The sequence below is a fragment of the Schistocerca americana genome, chromosome 1, assembly GCF_021461395.2.
Source record: "Schistocerca americana isolate TAMUIC-IGC-003095 chromosome 1, iqSchAmer2.1, whole genome shotgun sequence".
NCBI classification, from domain to species: domain Eukaryota; kingdom Metazoa; phylum Arthropoda; class Insecta; order Orthoptera; family Acrididae; genus Schistocerca; species Schistocerca americana.
This window is the reverse complement of record NC_060119.1, coordinates 894,548,503-894,570,931: the sequence shown is the minus strand read 5'-3', so window position 1 is coordinate 894,570,931 and position 22,429 is coordinate 894,548,503. Positions and strand designations below refer to the sequence as shown.

The 22,429-nt window shown below is 40.3% G+C and overlaps 1 protein-coding gene across 4 annotated transcripts in view; it reads left to right on the top strand.

Moving 5' to 3' along the window:
• Nucleotides 1-22,429, top strand: part of LOC124614660 (exportin-6-B) — a 305,273-nt gene that overhangs the window by 57,068 nt on the left and 225,776 nt on the right. For all 4 annotated transcript variants that reach the window (XM_047142962.1, XM_047142963.1, XM_047142964.1 and 1 more), the window contains 2 exons: nucleotides 7,430-7,633; nucleotides 12,474-12,671. In XM_047142962.1, coding sequence (XP_046998918.1) covers nucleotides 7,430-7,633; nucleotides 12,474-12,671 — 402 coding nt within the window. The remainder of the gene's footprint in view (nucleotides 1-7,429; nucleotides 7,634-12,473; nucleotides 12,672-22,429) is intronic.

Genomic DNA, 22,429 nt, shown 5'->3' with positions numbered 1-22,429 from the left:
CATAATACAATGAAAATAAATAGCTCCAGTATACAAACACACAGTACTTATGTTTTATGAGGATGGGCAGGTAGTTAGCCATGACTTTGCTGAAGAAACAATCCTTGCATTTGCCTGAAATGATTCAGAAAAACCATAGAAAATCTAAATCAGGATGGCAGGATTGACCAGAGTCTCTCCTCCCAAATAGGAAGTCAGTGTCAAACAACAGCATTGTCTTGTTCAGCTTGTCCCTATTGTACAATTTCCTTTTGGTTGTACACAGTGAGCACCATAAATATTTTAATATAAAACACAAGTTTATGCTGCACCACTGCACACAGTATGCACGTCTTCTGGCAACTCCAAAACCACGAACATGCATGTCTTCATTTCCTCCTGTCAGTGTGTCAGTAAAGTATGTTTTAGTTACCTTTTTTAATATATATGTTTTAGTAATATCTGTCATCTCCTTGGTCAGTTTATTATAGAAAATGCTGTTTTGAGTTTTTGTTTGTTTTTCCTTTGTAAATGGAAGTCCAAAATGGCTCTTGTTCCATTATTTTGTATTGAACTAGTAATGAAATAACTACAAATGTTTTCCTTGATATGCACAACAGACTGATGGATATACTTATTTGGTTTAGCAAGACTACCCAGTTTTTAAATATTTGTTTGCAACAATCCCGGCTATTACTTTTGTTTTTTTATGGAATATTCCATCGGTTTTTGGAGAAACATAGACATATTAATAACTGGAATACATTGCGTTAATATTCCGCAATCATATTTATTTTATAGTTGGTTATGAACCAGCTGTTGGCTTCTTAGGCCATTATGCTAAACAGATGGCCTTCACAACTTCAACTAAATTAGTAGCTGTATAAAGATTGTTGTGCAGAGGTGTGACATTTTATGACTACATAAATACAAAACACAAGCATAATGTAATAGCTAAAAAGAAATATTAAAATATTAAAACTATATGAATGAAGAATCCGAAAATGTTGTATAAAGAGAGTAATGGCACAGGCTACTGTGTCTTGTAAACAAACTGGAGAATGTGATTAAACCAAAAGGGGGTGGGGGAGGGAATGAGAAGGAAATCTATGGAATGTGGTGTGGAACAGCTATAACAAGCTTGCTATGTAAATGGAGAGATAAATAATAACTTGCTTGTACTACTTTAATAAGGGTAAATAATGGAACTGTGTTTGTTCATTAGGGACTGGGTAAGGAATCTAATTTGTGTTTATTAATGGCCAGAATTTCAAGTAATGTTAATTTTCTGCCTTTACTTCCTTTATGGAGAACATCACATTTCACATCATATGAATTCCATTCATTCAGAGCAAGCTGAGCAGAGGTGAAATCTTTCTTTTTCAGTCTCCAACTACTGTTGCACTTGGTCAGTCTAAAACCCACTCTGTTCTAAAGGTCGAATCTTATCCTTCCTGTTGAACAGAAGGTGGACAACACTATTCCTAGTGTAAAAATCTGGAGTATATTTCCTGGATCTTAGTTTTCTGACAAGACCATGTGAAGCATATGAACATATAGCATGGGGCCCATACATTGTCAGTGTGGTTTTGCACTGTTTGAGGTGGATGAAGGAGTGCTGCTATCCTCTGTCTCTTCTTTTTGCTGAATATGTCACCAATTAGGATTAACCATTGCTACCTGATTGACAGCATACTCAACCCTTATTTCTTTCACCATTAGATAATACACTTGTTATAACTGTTCCACACCCAGTTTCCATAGATTACATTCTCCCTCCCCCTTTTTTGGTCTGTTCATAACATTCACCAGTTTATCCACATGACATAGTCCCTATGCCATTACTCATTTGTACAACATTTTTGGCTGTATACATTCACATAGTTTGCCATTACATTATGCATTATGTTTTGCGTCAGTAGAGTCATAAAATGTCACATATCTTTGTGCAGCTATAAATTCTTGCTGAAGTTGTGTGGACTTTGTTTTAGTATTAAGTTATCTGACGTAGCCTAAGAAGAAAGAAGCCAGTTCATAGCAAACTATTAAATAAATATTATTTTGGAACATTAATGCTGTGTAATTTAAGTTATTAATTACTTTTAGTTATTATTCTCATGGTCCTTTTATGCAGTTTGAAAATGGTGCCCATGTTCTGCACCTTTCATACCAAGAAAAGGACCCCATTGTGTGAGTATACTTTGGAATAGTATGTCATCCCAAGGCATTGGCTGTTACAAATCGCTACTAGAACACTGATTACATGCCAATGACATTCTTTATTCCGACATCTTTGTGTATTCATTCTGTGTCGATTGGCAATCAATGTTTATCCCTAAAAACTTTGTGTTTGTTATGCAATCTACAGGTTTATCATTTATTCTGAATCTGGTAGTGTTGCTTTTCCTCTTTGTGTTGGAGTGCATACTGTTTGCTTTCTTTATGCTTGATGTTAATTTATTACATACAGCCTGTAAACACTCCCAAGTGTCTCATTTGCTTTATCTACTAAGAGTTTTGGTGTTTTATCAGTGATTATGATATTGCCATTAACAGCAAGGAGGACGTTGACTGCACAGAACAACAGAATTAGCCCCAGTATGCTACCCTGAGGCACTCCTTTGTTTATACACAGCCCCTTCACATCATTGTGACCACTGTGTATGTTCGACACCAGCGTATAACAGCTACTCGCAGATGACAGGTGGCAGCACTAGCAGAGGAGAGTATATAAAGCATGTCAGCGGGGAGGCAGAAAACAATGCAGTCATTGTCATAATGTGAAAATGGAGCGATTTATATGATGTCCAAAAGAGAATAATCATTGGCTTTTGGGCAAAGGGTGGAAGCATTTCTGAAATGACTAAGTTTGTAAACTGTTTGCATCTCACAGTGTTCCATGCATGGTCAAATGGCACTATCCAAAACTGACCCCAAGGTAACTGTGGTGCATCATGGACTGTAGAAGATGGGTGAATTACTGCTCCAGAGATCTATACAAGTTAATAGAAGTGCAACTGTTGAGCAACTGACTGCCCAGATGAACCAAGGGGCTACCAACAGCATCTCCTCAATGACCATTTAGCAAACATATCTGCGTTTTGGCCTCTGGAGCAGGCGCTTGGTTCATTTACCCATGCTGGCTGCTGCTCATTGGCAATGAAGCCTGGAATTTGCATGCCAATACCACAACTGGGCATTCATTGAGTGGTGACAGGTAGCCTTTTCAGATGAAGCACATTTTATGCTCTGTCGGGTAGATGGCCAATGGTGTGTTCAGTGTGAAACGTCTAAAAGCGAAGGGTCCAGACCAGAGTGTTTGTTTTCGTGGTGTTCCCTGGGTGATTTCATTCTGGAAGGCACAGTGAATCAACCCAAGTTTGCATCTGTCCTTAGGAATCACGTTCACCCTTACTTGCAGTTTGTTTTTACGCGCCATGGATCCTCAACTGAGAAACTTAGCAGGGCTAGCCATGGCACTGGAGTCAGCATGGCTGCATATCCCTGTCAGTATCTTCTGAATCTCACTGACTGTCTTCTTGCACATCTTGCCGCAGACCATGCTGCAAAAGGTGGTTATTCCGGCTTTTGAGTGATGGTCACATTAATGTGACTGTTCAGTGTATGATTCTTGTCTGACAGTTGTTCTGCAAAAAATTTGTCGTCAGCAGATGTATGAACCATTTCTAGCCTTTGCACCTTATTTTACTGGTAAGGCTGGAACCATTCATTTGCTATTCCTCTTACCCACTTAGTGCTTCTAGTCTAACATTTTATGGACAACAGTTCTAAAGCCATGGACAAGGCTAAGAATATGCCTGTAGCAGAGTTATTTTTGTCAAGAGCTTAAAGTACCACTTTTGTGAATGCTATTATAGCCGACATTGTACTTCTCTCTCTTTGGAAACCAAATTGTAATTCCTTAAATAATTTGTGCTTATTCATGTAATTAATTAGTGTGTTTTTCACGGTTGAGTCAGTTATTTTTGAAAATGCTGACAACAGTGGTATTGGATTATTGTTTTCTGTACACTGCATTACCTTTTTTAAGTAATGACACAAACTGTTCATCCTTTAGGTGCTCAGTAAAAATATCTGGCCTAAAGGATGCAATTATTATGTCTATTAACGAGATTTGTGTGCTGTCTATGCTCACCTTCAGAACAGAGACAGGAATCTCATCTGTACCTGTTGACTTCTTACTTTTCTTTAATTTCTGTATTATTTTCCTCACTATAAGCTTTATTGTGAGAAATATTGCCACAGTGCTTGCAGTGTAATTGATTAAGGATACTAAATGTGTTTCAAGATGATGTTGCAACTTATCTTCAGTAAAGAGAAATAGTCACTTAAAAGATTTGCCAATTCCTGAGGATTTTCTATTACTCTACTCTCATCTTTCATTTGTATGTTTTTATATTTGTCTGCCTTTCCCAGTTTCATGTTTTATCACAACCAATATTATTTTGGTTTTATTTTCTGCATTATATATTATATTGTCATTGAACTACTTTTTTCAACAGTGAGTGCTACCCTCCTGTATATCATTTTCTATCTGAGACAATGGTCTAGGCACTGTGGATTATTGTAGTGTTTTTGCAAAGAATGAGAAATTTAAACATCTGGGAGGGCTTTCTAATACCCACAGTTATCCACTTATTTTCCTTATCTACTGCTGCAGTGGTTGCTTAAGAAAATAGCCCTTCAAAAAGTAATGTAAACAGTGCCCAGAATTTAGAGAACTTAATATCTATTTTGTTTTCCATATGCGCTTCAGTCAAGGTTTGTTTTGCCAGTGCTTTAGAAAAAGTATGTTATTTGTGTTTCAAGACGATAGGCCTGCAGGTTCGTGGATTTTACCAAGCCTGTCTGTATCTTTATTACCTGACAGTAGTTAACAGAGGCCATAATGCTTTATAAATACTACACAATTTTCACTTCCAGTATCTGTAAGTAAGTGTTCTAAGATTGATGCTGAAATTGCTGGTATGCAGATAACAGTGTTTACCACGTCTGTCATTCCAAAAGTGTCCTCACAGTTTTAGGAAGTTATTACTTAGTTTGGGGGAATTAGACTCTTTCCAGGACTTCAGTTAATTTGTTGAAAAAAAGTGTTCACATTACCACTGTGTGAGTGTTATAAGTACAACAGAATGATTAACTTTTCATTGAAGCCTAATGTTGTTAGTTCAACAGCTGCAGTTTCAGAATGTTTATCTGCACTAATTGGCATCCAGTCTTCTTCAGCTTTAAAATGCGTGCCGTTCTGTTGTAAATATGTGATTCCTCATAATTTAAGATAGTTCTGCACTAGCAATTTGCACAGATAGCGATAGCACTATTTGCTGTATTTCAGCATCTCTGCAATGGTGCTCTGTAATGCAAAGCTGTTCAAAGATAATTCAGGTTTGAGCTAGTGTGCTTTATTTTTAATAGATTGCATATTTAATGAAGAATAGATAATTCTGGGCAAATTCATGCGGTGTTTGTCCGTATGATTCCTCCCCCCCCCCCCCCCCTTATGATATCTAGTGAGTGATGACTCATGTGTGGTACATACTATCTTGTGGTTGAGAGGGGAGCCTGTTGTCATGATTTGTCCTAAAAACGGCCTAGTCCTTATGTCCACAACAGAAATTTGACCATGTGTGACTCCTAATGGAATAATCCACATAGGAATGGAAAGGTGAGGTTGTGTGGGAAGGACAACTAATCGCGAGCATCCATGTGAGCTCTAATTTCTCTGATTTTAGTTGTGGTCATTTTACAAGACATGTGACATGAAGTAATATGTTGCCTGACACCTATTTGAAAGAACATCATTGGAATTTCAGCAGTAAGCCTCTCCATGGTTCACAACAAATCTGTTCTACATCTCTGTAACACTCTTGCACTTGCTAAACAATCTCTTGACAAAATGTACTACTCTTCATTTCATCTGTGTCTCTTCTGTTATACCAATCTGATAAGCTTCACACATTGATAAGCTGTACTCTAGAATTGGTTAAAGAAGTGTATTGTAAACAACTATTTTCTTGGATGTATTCTTATTTTTTGAAAAAAATAGAAAAGAAAAAACTGTTCACCAGACAAGATCACATGAACCATTTCTTTATTTAAGACAATCTCTAAAGACTTTGCTGTCATCTTCAGGTCTTAGAATTTTTGTTGTAAAACATGTTCATTTTATGCTGATCCTCACGCACAAGGTGTTAAGTGGATAAAAATCACCACACTATAATGTCAAGTGGAATAAATGAGCACATTATAATGTGCTAATTTTTATCCACATGACATCTTGTGTGTGAGGTTCAGTGTAAACTGAACATGTTACACAACAAAAAATTTTCAGACCTGAAGATGACAGCAAAGTCTGTTGAAACGGGTTGTCTTAAATGAAGAAATATTTTATGTGATCGTGGCTGTTGAATAGTTTTTTTACAATCAAAACAGATAGATTACCTTTCAGTGCTCTCAAAATGAGAAAATTCAATTTTAAAAAAATCTCCCAACCAATCTCAGCCTGACATCTGCTTTTGCTGCAACTGTCCCTCCATAGGTATTTTATGATTGTTTCCAGGTCTCGTGATTTATTATCAGTTGCATAATCATTCAGTAATGGATGTCTTCACCAATTTATATGCAGTACAATATGTTTATGTAGTTTCAGAGTCAACCACAAGTCCCTGCATCAAATATCAATACCCTGCAATTTTTCGTGCATTTTGCTAGTCTTCTGCAACTTTCCTTTAGGTAAACAGTGTCATCTACGAACAGCCTTGTGGAGCTTCCAACATTACCCACTAGATTTCGTTTACAGTAATGACCCTGTAAAATGCATGTGGGCTTTGCCTGAAATTACCATTACATCTCTTGATGTCACCCCATTAAGAACTATGTGCCGAGTTCTGTCTGTAGCTAAGCCCTAAACAGTCACAGATCTAGTTCAATATTCACATTATTATCTAAATTTAAAGCAATCGTGCTAGTGGCTACACAAAACTGATGTACTACCAAACTTTCTGTCGCAGAGGGAAACTGTTATGCTGGACACTGGGCGTATTCTAGACATTAACTTCTAATGTACCAAGTGGAACTTAGTCTTGGTATTTCTGTTCAGATATTTATCATGTTTACATAACATCTGACAACAGAATTTGAGCGCATCGAATTTTAGCATGCCATAAATTGTTAACAAACATGCTGTGTTTTTAGAGTTTGCCACTAATCTTAAGTGTGAGTAATGAATATCCATGATTACTTACTAATTATTTTTGACAGCAACAAAAATCCATAGTCTTGGTAAATTTTCCAAGCATATTTATTTTCTTATTGCTAATTAATTGAGTCTTGTGTGTATTTTATTTCAGTAAGTCCAGTAGGTAGGCTTTGATAAATATGTCCAAAAATGTGTAATAAATGGTGTTAATTTATGATTTTTCTATTTCAGGCTACTGAATCACAATCACTTGCAGCTCTTGAGGCTTTGATGAATGAATTTTTTGCTCCAGAGACTAGCAATGACAGGAAACGAGAAATTGAAACAGTGCTTCATGACTTCAGTAACCAGCAAGGAGCATGGAAACATTGCATTTATTTTATGTCACATTCCAGCAATCAGTATGTCTGCATGTACAGTCTGAATACTATTGAAGTGAGTAATATATTTGGTCATTTACATACTGCAAATAATTATTAAGTACAGTTTGCACTATAGACATCTGGTACGCATCTGTTTGTAGAAGATATTGTATTCAAAGATATACAGGGTGATTCAAAAAGAATACCACAACTTTAGGAATTTAAAACTCTGCTACGACAAAAGGCAGAGCTAAGCACTATCTGTCGATGAATTAAGGGAGCTATAAAGTTTCATTTAGTTGTACATTTGTTCGCTTGAGGCGCTGTTGACAGGCGTCAGTGTCAGTTGATGCTAAGATGGCGACCGCTCAACAGAAAGCTTTTTGTGTTATTGAGTACGGCAGAAGTGAATCGACGACAGTTGTTCAGTGTGCATTTCGAATGAAGTATGGTGTTAAACCTCCTGATAGGTGGTGTATTAAACGTTGGTATAAACAGTTTACAGAGAATGGGTGTTTGTGCAAAGGGAAAAGTTCTGGACGGCCGAGAACGAGTGATGAAAATGTAGCACGCATCCAGCAAGCATTTGTTCGCAGCCCAGGAAAATCGACTCGCAGAGCTAGCAGAGAGCTGCAAATTCCACAATCAACTACCCGAGGCGATGGCCGCCAGGCAGCCCGTGACAGAGCACTTCATCACTGGCCTCCAAGAAGCCCTGATCTTACCCCCTGCGATTTTTTCTTATGGGGGTATGTTAAGGATATGGTGTTTCGGCTGCCTCTCCCAGCCACCATTGATGATTTGAAACGAGAAATAACAGCAGCTATCCAAACTGTTACGCCTGATATGCTACAGAGAGTGTGGAACGAGTTGGAGTATCGGGTTGATATTGCTCGAGTGTCTGGAGCGGGCCATATTGAACATCTCTGAACTTGTTTTTGAGTGAAAAAAAACCTTTTTAAATACTCTTTGTAATGATGTATAACAGAAGGTTATATTATGTTTCTTTCATTAAATACACATTTTTAAAGTTGTGGTATTCTTTTTGAATCACCCTGTATTACTTCCATCTGCCAAGTGAAATACTAATCTTTGTATCTGAAATGTAATGTTGCGTATAAAAGTTTATGATACAGCTGAGAATGTTAGTACTAAATGCCCAATGACTTCTTATGCATCATGTTTAAAGACTCAATATGTGCTTTTGTTTTCTATGCTCTTTCAATTAAAAAGGACAAAACTATGTAATGTTAACATTGATTGTAATTTCTGCATAGCCTATACAGCTTAAGCTACTGCACCTTGCGTGATGCTCCCTTGGGAAAAAAAATAATTATTTTGTTGTACTACATTTCTCTATTACGTATGTGCGATGGAACAATTCATAAATAGGATTACAGTTTATAATGAGTATGTATGCAGGGTGAAAAATGATAGGCTATGTGATTTAATTTAAACTATATAAAAGCAGAGAGTATACTAGTGACGTGCTCTGGCTCCGCACAGGTAGCACTAATTATCTACCGCCAGATAACTTGTCCGGCATAGCAGTAATAAATTATATACACAAATCTTTTTTGTAAGTCAGTGTATCTGTTAGTGAAAATAGTTTCAAAATCCCTACAATACAACCTGAGATTGTCCTTCATATAGCAGTAGAAAAATATGCCAGGGAACTTTAATTTATAATATGTATAGATACTGAGCGAGCCAGTGCATGGCAAAAGTTACTTATTACCTATATAATGGCTGTGGAATTCCAAGAACAGAATGCTGAAATATTGAAATAGGGAACTCTTCACACTGGAGATAAAAAGGACATGGTTAAAAAAAAAAGTTACTGCTTAGGAGTGCAAACATACAGGCAATAATTTTCAGAGTGTCAAATGGCTGGTACTTCGACTCAGGAGGTACACCTCCCAGTGATGTCCAAAGAAATGGAAAGTAATACCCCTAGTGCTCAGAAAAACATGTTCCTTTGCCATTGAGGAGAGAGGGATAGAGGGATTTGTTGTGTGATGTTGGAAGGTGAGAGGAGCAGTGACAGTTTACTTAGTTTCTAGGTTAGCATTCAGTACAATGAATTGATGGATAAAGCAGCCTTGAACTTGTCCACAAAAGGTGCCATTGAACAGTGTGAATTCCCTCTTCATGCAGTGACCTCAGAGCTAAGGTGCAAAAGTATGAGTCATTTGAGTATGAATGACTAGAAGTCAGGGATTGACAAAACAGATTGGTTGTGGTGTAGGTACTTCGAGCCTCTTGAGGTGAGACAAAGTGCTTCTTATTGTCCTTCAGATTATGCATTGATCTTTGATGCAAGGGTTCATGCACCAGCGAGAATCTTGTCTTGGGCACATTTCAGAAAAAGTCATCCAGCTTGGGAATTTGGAATTTCATAATTGGGTGGGTGCCCATCCTATTTTAGTTGACAATGTACTGTGCTGTTTATTCTCCCAGTTTGTAAGTAATGATAAGAAGGAACAGTTAGCTCGATCATCACACCAACTTTAATCAATTAGCATTTTCATTGTAGATGTCCCAAGACATTTTATACACTTCTTTTGTGCTTTTAGATTTTAGCTTGTCGCTAATATGTTTTTATTGCTCTTCAGTTATTTTAATTTTCTATGACTATCTACTAACTTGTTGAGGTGCTGATGAGTGTGGCATGACCCACTCACATTAATGCCACCAGTGACATGAAGTCCAAGAAATAATTAGTAAACTGTACCCCTAAAGTTCTTTCACTGTTTAAGATGAGAAATTTAGAAGACTGAAGTGTCACTGCATACCAATTTGAGAAATAAATTGGGTTGGTGCATTGGTTTGTAGAGTTTCTCCACAAGTTTAATAAACATAACAGAGACTATTGTCATCAATAATATATTCTCCTTCAATATTTACAACAGTCTGTCAACATAGGGGTAACTTCCTGATTCCACAACTGTAGAAATCACATAGTTTTGAGATGAAGAACACATTGAGCCATGTTAGGAGCACGTTTTCATCTGAAAAGGAAGTTCTTTGAAGGTTGTTAGAAAGAGGAAAAGGTGAAAATTTGGGATGGCAAGGTCAGGTGATTGAGGTTGGTGGAGAATGACTTCCTAACTCAACTCCTGTACAGTGTTTTTTGTCAGTCTCGTAGATTGTGGGCAGATGCTATTGTCCCAGAAGAAGCTGAGTAGCTCCATGGTGTAGTGGTTATGATACTAAACTGTTGCATGGAGGGTTGTGAGTTCAAAACTCATCTGGACTGTACAATTTTAATATTTATATTCGGTTCGAGTACATTCTAGAAGTATCCACAAATCTTAAGAATCATTCTACTGGAATGTACTGTACGTGTTCTGACCGGAGGCAGTTCGCTGTGTGCTCTTGCAAGTGCAAGTGCTGAATAAACCTTCGTTAAGTGAAGTTAGTGTTCACCATTCATCTAATTACACCTTCTACATGACACTATCATTGAGTAGCATCAGTTTACACAGTTTAGTGATTGTTGTTCTTGGATTACCTCTGCAAGGCATCTCAGTTATTGACAATAAATATCAGCAATGATGTTTACACCTCAAGGAAGCATTTAGTAGTGTGCCACACCATCACTGTTCAACCAGATGCATAACATTATCTCTTGTGGATGCATGCAGGGTTTCATATGGGGAGCTATTTTGTTTGGAGTCAACCATTCCTTTCTTTTCCTTATGTTAGCATAAGGACACCACTTCGAATCACCAGTAACGATACAGGATAGGAACCGTTGGTGGTGTTGTTATGCTGGGGAAGCAGAGGTGCACATATATCCACTCACAGATTTTTGTGATTTTGGCTTGGAGCATGCAGTATCCATACACCCGATTTTTTTTAATCTTCCCCATTGCACACAAATGATGCGTGATGGTAGAATGATCACAGTTCATCACAGTTGCCAGTTCTTGAGTACACTGGCATGGATCATCGTGGATTAATGAGTTTAAGTGATCTTCATCAAACCCCAAAGGTCTTCCTGATTGTGAAGCATCACTAATTTCAAGACCATCCTTCTTAAAACAAGAAAACCACTTTCTTGCTGTGTATTGCCCACTGATATTATCCGCTTACATGATGCAAATGTTTCTGGCTGCCTCTCTTGCTGTCGCCCCTCTGTTGAACTCAAACAGAAGAATATGTCAGAAATTTTCACATTTCTCCACTTCGGGCTACATTTTCTAGCATCCACACTCCACTCACTATCTCCAAATGACAAAATAACAGTATGTAAACTCAAATAGCAACAATGAACTACAAATAAAAAGTAGCAATCTGTAAATAAACCCATAGCAACTGAAATACCGACACACGAAACAAAAACTACACAAATTGGTGAACCAGTCTAACATATCAATCAAAAGTTTACTGAGAAAGCCTTTACCTGCTTTATTTAAAGTAGTATTTACTACAGTTGTATAAACAGTTTTGTTTTTCATTTATTACTGGTTTTATCTGAAAACACACTGCAGTTCACTGGACTAAACAAAGAAACTAAACATCATCATTTGGCACAGTTATCTCGTATTTTTCAGAATGATACTGGAAAGTCCTGTGGTGAATGTGTTTTTTGTTAGTATGTTGGCTCCAAGGAAGGACATTTTCTGAAAATGTAGTGATGATTTCAGTCTTTGTGTGTGTGTGTGTGTGTGTGTGTGTGTGTGTGTGTTTCAGCACCTCAACCATGTGGTGAATGTGAATGGTTACCATTAATCCTTCTGTTGTTCAGGTTTCTTAATTTTTCTTGTAGTTTGTTGGTTCACATTAGTTCCTGTTGCAAAATATGATTCATTTTCTTAAACCATGTATGTTTTTTAAATTAAATAATTGATTAAATGTAGTAACTGTCAGCATATTAGTTTTTGTGCTTGTGCTTTTTGTGTTCACAGAAATTAATTACAAAGCAGTGGCTTGGTCTTATGTGGGATGAACGTGCTCAAATAAAGTCAATGCTTTACCAGTTCGCTTTGGAACACCATAATACAGTACCAAATTTCATTCGAAATAAACTAGTCAAGTTAGTTGTGGACATTGCTCGGCTTGACTGGCCTCACTTCTATCCAGATTTTTTCACCAATATTTTACAAGTAAGTTGTGAAACAAATAGCAAAAGCTAAGCAATACAATCAGACGGCATGATTTTGTAATTATTATTACAATGGTTTGTTTAATTTTCAATGTTTGAATAATCGTGAAAATTTTTCTAAGTATTGTTGAAATGAGTAGCATTGATGATAATGTAGAGGAAAACCATGTTGTTAACATTTGCTGTAAGTGCAACAATTAATATGTGGCTGTCAACAACATAAAACACTGACATACCTGTTGTAATGTAATAACCCTGCCAATGGGATGTTATCCTAGCACTTCTCTTCCAGCTTCTTTTAAGTACACCAACCGCTTCTCTTTCTGTGCTGCTTGTCCCCTCTTCTCCTGTCCTTTTCCCCTCTCTTTGTGAGATGTCTCATGCCTTCATGGGCTCCTGAAGCTCCATTGCATTGGTTTGCTCATAGGAATATTCTCTCTTTTACCGCTCTTTCCCTGTGCCGCCACTCTCCCTGTGCCGCCACTCTCCCTGTGCCGCCACTCTCCCTGTGCCGCCACTCTCCCTGTGCCGCCACTCTCCCTGTGCCGCCACTCTCCCTGTGCCGCCACTCTCCCTGTGCCGCCACTCTCCCTGTGCCGCCACTCTCCCTGTGCCGCCACTCTCCCTGTGCCGCCACTCTCCCTGTGCCGCCACTCTCCCGGTGCCGCCACTCTCCCTGTGCCGCCACTCTCCCTCTTTTTCCTCTGCTGCGGCATTTGAAGCCATCCTTCCTTTCTTCCTTTCCTTCTTATCTTTTCTTTTCCTCCCTGTGTGTGCCTGACAGCCACCCATGCATTTTACGCTTAGCAGGAGACTGGGTAACGGGTAATTCCCAGCCCCAGGTTGGCATGTAGGGCCTGCACGTACCCCCTGGTACAGGCTAGGCCCAGGGAGGGGTGATTGCCTGAGCTGTTACCTTCCTTCTCTGGCGATTGGTCCCTCCGTCTGTCGTTCGGGAGGTGTGACCTAAGGTGAGGACAGTCACCTAAGGCGAGGAGCTCCCCTTTGGAGGGCCCCTGCTGGAAGTAGCATGCCATCGGAGATGCTGGCAATCATGGGGGATTTCTTCACAATGACTGATTTTTCCTTCTCTTTCTCCAAATGTTTCACATAAAAGAAAGTGAAATGAGGCTCCTGCCTCAATATCTCTTCCTGTTGCGCCTCGATATCTAGTAGTGTCATGTTTAGACGAAAACCAGCCTTTTGCTATTTTAAACCCCTTTGTTATACAGAAAGGCATGAATGGCATCGCCAGCCCTGTGAAGTCATGCTCCAGTCTCTGCAACGGAACTCTGCTTTTGGAAATTGATAGTGCTTTCCAGGCCCAGAAACTACTGAAGGCCCAACTCCTCCACGAATACGCTATAAAAGTGGAGGTTCACAGGACACTTAACTCGTCCCAAGGTGTTATCTACACCTGGCTGTTGGACGGTTTGATGGAGGACAAAATAACTAATTATCTATAGGATCAGGGCGTTACTGCTGTTCATAGAGTTATGAAGAAGGAAGCTGTTGATTTGGTGCCCACTCACACATTGTTCCTGAGTTTTGATCGGTTAACGCTTTCTACCAAGATAAAGGCAGGGTATGAAGCCATCTCTGTGCGCCCTTACATTCCCAATATGTAGAGGTGTTATAAATGCCACCAGTTCAATCATACCAGCACGTCATGTAAAAATGCAGTCAAATGTGTCACTTGTAATAGGGATGCACACGAGGGCGCCTGTCCACCTCCTTCCCCCTGCAGGGTTAATTGTCATGGAGAACATGCTGCTTCTTCTCCTTCTTGTCCCGTCTGTCAAGATGAGCAGGCTGTTCAGGAGATAAGGGTGAAGGAGAAGGTACCTTTTCCTGTTGCTCGGAAACTGTTGGTGAGCCATAAACCGAATGTCCCTTCGTCTGGAAGCTACAGCACCGTGTTAGCCTCTCCCCGCCCCACGAAAAACATGGCTACGCAAACTTGTGACTTACAGATCTGTTCAATGGTGGCAAAGTCACCTCACCTTCAAACTGACACTCCGTCTCCTGCTTCATGGACTGTAGATTCTGCTACCCGTTCTTTGACCTCACCAGCGAAGATGGTTGCAACGTAGCCACCGAACCGTCAATTCAAAAAGGATTATTCCTGCGAAGATTTCTGGCGTACTTAAAGTTTGCAGCCATCTGGCTCTTCAACCAATCGCCAAAAGCCAAAACAATCATCCAAAGGCAAACAGTCTTCCCCCTCTTCGACTCATCATCCCTCTTTGACTCGTCAGTCCTTTTCAACTGACTGACACCGGGGAAGCTCCGTTGATCCCACTGAGTTGATGGACAAAGATTCTCCACCTGTGGATTCCAGCGGCCATTCTCCCTCGATAGCTCGCCCTAAGCGGCCATCAAGGTGATTGTTTCTTCTTCATTCTCCGATGTTCCTAAATTTTATGGCCCTTTTACAATGGAATATCCATGGCCTTCAGTCTAACAGGGCAGACCTCCAGCTGCTTCTGCGATCGCAATGTCCGCTTGTAGCCTGTCTCCAAGAAACCAAGCTACATCCTCAAGACTAATTTGCTCTTTCCCATTTTACTTCGCTGTGGATGGACCTTCCCCTTATGGTGGGGATTCCTGCTCATGGTGGGGGTCATGCTGCTGCTATGAGATGATGTTTGTCATCTTCCTATCCCCTTGCATACACACCTGCAAGCAGTTGCTGCCCGTGTTTTCCTTCCCGAATTTACCTTTTCCCTCTGCACCATTTATATCCCTTCGTCTTCTGCTGTCACTAGGGTGGACCTGATGCAGCTTGTTGCTCAGCTTCCTCCACCCTTTTTGCTCCTCGGTGACACCAATGCCCGTCATCCTCTTTGGGGCTTGCCTGTCGCCTGTCCGAGAGGTTCCCTTTTGGCAGATCTTCTTAATCATCTTAATCTTGTATGCCTTAACACTGGCGAAGCCACGTTTCTCTCTGATTCCACACACACTTATTCCCACTTAGATCTCTCGATCTGCTCTGCCCAGCTCGCTCGACGTCTCGAGTGGTGTGCTCTTTCCGATACTCGAGTGTGACTCGCCTGTGCAGTCATACCCCACCACAGTGGCCCGCTCACTGGAAATTCTCTCTTGCTGACTGGAGGCCATATTCCTCCTTGGCAGTCTTTGACGAACAGCCGTATCCCAGCTGTGATGATCAGGTCGAGCACCTCGTGGACGTTATTCTCTCAGCTGCCGAATCCTCTATCCCTCGTACTACTTCTTCTCCTTGTCGGGTCCTGGTCCCTTGGTGGACTGTGGAGTACGGCAATGCGATTTGTGCCCGATGACGTGCGCTTCATGTCTTCAACCGTCATCCTACGTTAACGAACTGCATCCGCTACAAGCAACTACGTGCACAGTGCTGTCGCACTATTAAGGAAAGCAAGATAGCATGCTGGGTTTCCTTCATCAGCTTGTTCAACAGTTTTACTCCGTACTCTTTTGTTTGGGCTGGTCTGCACCGGCTTTCCAGGACTACCGCCCACTCCCCGATCCCTGGTCTGACTGTGGCGGGAAACGTCATAGTAGACCCTGTCAATGTTTCCAACACTTTGGGCCTGTACTTTGCAGAGGCTTCAAGCTCCATCCACTACCATCCTACCTTCCTTCCTTGGAAATAGGCGGAGGAGGCTCGTGCGATCTCTTTTTCTCTCTTTGAATCGAGAATGCTACAATAATCCTTTTACTATGAGGGAGCTCGAATGTGCTCTCTCCTCATCCAGGTCTTCTGCTCCTGGACACCAATACACTCCATGTCCTCATGCTGCAGAATCTTAATCCTGCAGGAAAACCCTTTCTCCTCAATACCTACCACCATATTTGGACAGATGGTGTATTTCCCACGATTTGGCGTGAAGTTATTATTGTTCTCCTACCTAAGTGTGGTAAAGATAAATCCCTTCCTTCCATCAATCATCCAATTCCCCTTACCAGCAGCGTTTGTAAGGTGATGGAACCCATGATCAATGGTCGATTAGTGTGGTGGCTGGAGTCACACCGTCTTCTCACTAATGCCCAGTGTGGGTTCCGAAAGCGCCGCTCAGTGGTTGATCATCTCATCACCCTGTCGACATTCATCGTGAATAATTTTTAATTTTCTGCAGAAGCGACAAACAGTGGCCCTATTCTTTGATTTGGAAAAAGCCTATGATACCTGTTGGTGGACAGGCATTCTACGTACTGTGCACACATGAGGCCTTCGCGGTCATCTTCCCACTTTCATCTGGGAATTTTTAACAGACCGAGTTTTCCAGGTATGTGTGGGTTCCTCCTTATCCCACACTTTTGTCACAGGAGAAAAGGGTGCCTCAGGGCTCCGTACTGAATGTCGTCCTCTTTGCCGTAGCCATCAACCCAATTATAGACTGATTTCCAGCTGGCATTTCCGACTCTCTTTTCATTGACGACTTTGCTATTTACTGCAGCTCCCGTGTACGTGTCTCCTGCAATGCTGCCTTCAGCGTTATCTGGACCATCTTTATTCGTGGAGTGTCACAAATGGTTTCCACTTTTCTGCTACCAAATCCGTTTGCGTCAACTTCTGGTGATACAAGGTGTTTCTTCCACTGTCCTTGCAACTGAGCCAAAATGCTCTCCGTTCGTGGATGCAACGAAGTTCTTAGGGCTTACGTTTGATAGGAAACTCAGTTGGTCTCCCCACGTGACCTACCTGGCTGCACGCTGCACCCAGTCCCTCAGTTTCCTTCGTGTATTGAGTGGTACCTCTTGGGGAGCTGACCAGACTGTCCTCCTCCACCTCTATCAATCTCTTGTCCGCTCAAAGTCAGATTATGCATGCATTGTCTACTTTTCTGCACTTCAGTCTATCTTACGCCATCTAAATACAGTACACCATTTGGGGATCCATCTCCCCACTTGTGCCTTCCATACTAGCCCAGTTGCCGGTGAACTACCACTGTCATACTGGCGTGACATCCAATCAGTAGGTATGCATGTCAGCTTTCTTCCATGCCAACCCACCCAACCTTTGACCCTTTTTTTGATGATGTTCTTGACCACCAATACGAGATGTACACTTCACCTGCTTCAGCAGCTGCAGTTCATACTTCTTGCCACTTTCTGAATGGGTGAGAGCCCTTCACCACTTTGGATTCAGGCACAGGTTTGTGTTCATTTTGACCTCAGTTCGTTCCCAAAGGATTCAACTCCCGAACTGACCTATTGCTGCAAATTTCTCGAACTTTGCTCATAACTTGCCGATAGCATATTTTTGTACACTGATAGTTCCAAGTCCGCCCACAGTGTTGGCTGTACTTTTGTCGTCAGGGGTGATAAGTTTCAATACCGGCTTCTCGACCAGTGTACAGTTTTTACCGCAGAGCTTTTTGCTCTCTATCAGGCTGTTCACTACGTCCGGAGGCACCAGCTCACTTGCTGTGTGATATGCTCTGACTCCCTCAGTGCCCTTCAGAGTCTGGATGATCCAGATCCAATCCACCCCATCGTTCGATGGATCTAGGACTGCCTCCATTTGTTCCCGGATGGGGGAGGCCAAGTGATGTTCATGTGGGTTTCTGGCCATGTTAGTGTGCCTGGGAATGAAGCTACTGATGTTGCAACCAAGGCCGCAGTCCATCTCGGTCGGCCCGCGTCCTACTCTGTTCCCTCGCAAAATATTCGTACTTTTCTCTATTGGCATATCACGTCACTTTGGCATGACCATTGGTGCTTCCTTCATGGGAACAAACTCAGAGAAGTCAAACCTCTCCCAACAGCCTGGTCGACTTCCTCCCGGCCGTCTAGCTGTGAGGAAGTAATGTTAGCTCAGTTGTGAATAGGGCACTGCCCCTTTAGTCACCGCCACTTGTTGAGTGGCGACCTTGCACCCAGCTGTCCTTTATGTAGCTAGCCATTAACAGACATTTCCTGATCCTCTGCCCCTATTTTAGCCACTTACGTCTCAGGGCCGGGCTATCGCCCGCTTTGACGGACATTTTAGCGGATGACATGTGACCTGTGGCTAGCGTATTAAGTTTTTTAAAAAGCAGTAATATGACGAAAGAGATCTGATTTCTACCTGGTGACTCTGGTGTCTTGTCGCCGTCTTTTAGATACTCTTCCATAATGTCTTGACGTTTTGGATTTTCTTCTTTTCTTTGTTTGACCTCAAAGCGGTTTTTACCCTCACTATCCCAGCATTCTGTGGTTCTATACTGGGCGCTTATGACCTTAGATGTTTTGCGAAGCGTGTTAGCTCATTAACTGTATGTTAAACACTAATCTTCTGTTTCTTGCTCGTTTATCGTATGATTAACATCTCTCCTCATCTCTCGTCAGTGTCTAAATATCACTAGCCTTCTTTGTGTCTAAAGTTGTCTTTTAATTTGTTGACAAATTGCTGCTCCCTGTCATCACCCCACCCCTTTCTGAAAATACCAGCTTTTTATTTCCATTTGTAATGTAAGAAAAATTTTAAATTCTCAATATTAGGCAGGGCCTCACTGATGTAGACTGGTGATATGACAACTGGCATGGTAGATACACCGTAGTAGCTTGGCATGCACTGTGTCTTCTTCATATGATGAAGGTGTTCTAGCTTGAGTCAATTTAATTAAAGACTTATGTAAATGAAGCAAAGCTACTTCCATCTCTGTAGTAAGTTTCTCAGTAGAACTTCTACTTTTCACAGAAAAAATTAAAAGCACTGTTTTTGGATACACGTGTTCTCTGCTATGCAAATTTTATCATTCATTTTTGAGGAAACTAAAAGAGTTTGGCTCTTTCTTACCTTACTGCCTGATATTGCAGCTTTATAAAGAACTGGCTCTCTTTTTGATATTGCTTATAGTTATTTTGCCATTTGAAAATTAAGTAAGTACTGTACATATTTCAAAAAGTTTGTTATGAAAAGTGTAGTTGTCAGCCAGTTTACATTTGGTGCATTTTAGATACATTGGTGAGTATGAAATGTAGCTAACACGTCGAAATTGTTTTTAACCTGGGAGGAGAGCCATATCTCTTTCCAGTCCCGATCAAATAAGTGATAAATTTTGACATTTGGCCACAGCAAGCTATGACACACCACTCTCCATGCTGTGACTGCGTGCTATGTGGAGTTCTGGCTTATGTCTAACCTTCATACGTGCTTTATGAAGTCAGTTATAGTTGCATTTTAAGTTCACATTGCACTAAGAGTTATTTTCGTTGTAGAACTGGATATGATCACAGGCCCAGCAGCAGAATTAGCTAGCTAACTTACTTTGTGTGTGTGTGTGTGTGTGTGTGTGTGTGTGTGTGTGTGTGTGTGTGTGAGAGAGAGAGAGAGAGAGAGAGAGAGAGAGAGAGAGAGAGACATTTTTCTTGTCTACGTTAACAGTTTCATTCAGAAACATTCAGTAACTGTTTTTGTTGTAATGTTGTCAAACGAATGGTTATGCTTCGACGAACAATGAATGTGAAAATATATATTTGCTGTTGATATGTGGTAATTGAATCTAATATAGGGTAACTGAGTCTTGGCTATTGGTGTAACTAAAGCATATCATGTTCAGGGTGTCACGAAGTAGAAGACACATTTACTGAGAAAGAATTTGGCTCTGCCACAAACTTTGATCAAGTAGAAGAAATCTGTCAGCTGTAAGAAACAGAGATGCAATTGGTAATCATTTTGCAAGTGAAACTGGTAAAGAACCGTGGCAGGGCAGCAAAATCTGAGATCTTGCATACAGCAGAATATGATCTGTCACATGCATTTCCTTTTACATGCACAATTCCATAAATTTCATTGTTCCTACTTGAGTGTTATTTTTGGTAGTTGTGTGTGTAAATTATTCTGAAGCACAATAAAACAAAGTAAGCTGCTGCTGCTGCTTACCCTTCCTCATACTGCCCACTGAATTTGGTTTGCTTAATGTCGTATTTATGTTGATCTAAATATCACTATTTACAATAACATAATTGTCCAAGGTGATACATATGATGCAAAGGAATCAATGCTGTTATTGCTGCTTGGTCATGAAACAGACTTGGAACCATTGCCACCTGTCACAACTTGTAAGCGACTGTAATGGATGCTGCCACCAGATGATTTATTCTTATGGCTCATTCAATTAATTTGTTGTGCATGTTTATAGTAAAATAATTAACAAACTACATATTTGTCTGTATACTAACAGTGAGTGTATTAGACATGTTTCTTGGTACCATATAAATGAGTGTGTATGTTTCCGTTCTTAAATCTACATCTACATCAATACCGTCAAACTGGGTGATTTTGGATGGTTTTGTCATTATTTTGATTGTAACTTTTGTATATATTGTTAGATTAAATTGATTGTTATGGAAGTCGTAAGGTGTATGTATAACGAATAAAATATCCCAGAACCAGAAAGTCTATGTGTAGGTATATTTATCTGAGGCAGTTAAATAAAGCGTCCGAAGTCACCCCATGGAATGGGGTGATTTTGGACACGTGTGTTTTTTAAGTCTCTGTCCAAAGTTACATTATACAGAGGGTGAATTTGGACAGTTACTGCCTTTTTTAAAAAATTCTACATGCTTTTTATTTGATTTTGGTGACATTTTACACATTTTAAGGTAGCCCTTTGTTACGAATAAGTGACATGGAATGCTATAATGAATTTTATAAATTACAGATAAGTTTTTATTTTGCAATAGACTTTCCAGCTTTGCCTTGATATTGGAGAAAAACATCTTAACAGTCTCTTTGTTCACTTCTGCACGAGCTCATTTAATAGTTTCGTTTAAGCAAATGGAAAGATCTTCTGACTGTCGTTTGAGGAATAAATGCACCCATTCTTCTCCTGGCAAATTATTACGAAATTTCTTCTCTTTTCGGCCAGATTTATCAAGGTAGCCTTTAACTAAATATCTAATATCCAATTTAGTGAAGGGAAATCCCCAGTGTGCAGCCCTCAAGATACCTTGCTTCAACATTTCTTCTTCTTCTTCTTCTTTATTTAGCACTGACTGTCCTCCCATTTCTTTCGGATGTGCTTTCTGCATTTTATTTTGTAGGGTTGATTTAGGTATACCATACAAATCACACGCTTTTCTGTACGATAATTTACCATTCTCAATATCACGAACAGCTTTATCTAAAAGTTCCGTAACTTACTGTAATTACACCTTACTGTAGCACCTCTCCTGCTCTTATACATTCTTGGCATTGTCCAAAATCACCCCACACTGTACACAGTTTTACAAAAACTGTCGATATTTTATAACGTTGCACGAGGAACTCAACAAACTTGTAAAGAAATTGTCTTAATACTGTTAGCTACTGAGCATGTCGACAATTATGGTTACAATAACTTCCCGCTCGGTGCGTCAATAGAAAGTTTTCACTTTACGATAATGCATGGATTTTTAACACTGAAGCTGTTCATCAATTATTCACCTAGGGAAACAATTGACGCAAAATAAAAGTTGTAGAAAGCAATAAATGCAATCTTGCACTTAAAATAACTGGCTCACGGATGTTAAAATATGTAACTCTTTGTTTCTATGCAATGGCAAAGAGGAAATAAGCCATACTGTCCGATTTTGCCCCGGTGTCTGAAATCACCCCGTTTGACGGTACTCCATAAGTCACCATATGGTGCATGGCGGCGAGTACCCTGTACCACTGCTTGTCATTTCCCTTCTTCTTCCACTCACAGATAGAGCAAGGAAAAAAAACCTGTGTGTATGCCTCTGTATGAGCCCTAATTTCTCGTATCTTATCTTTGTGGTCCTTACACACAATATATGTCAGCAGCAGCA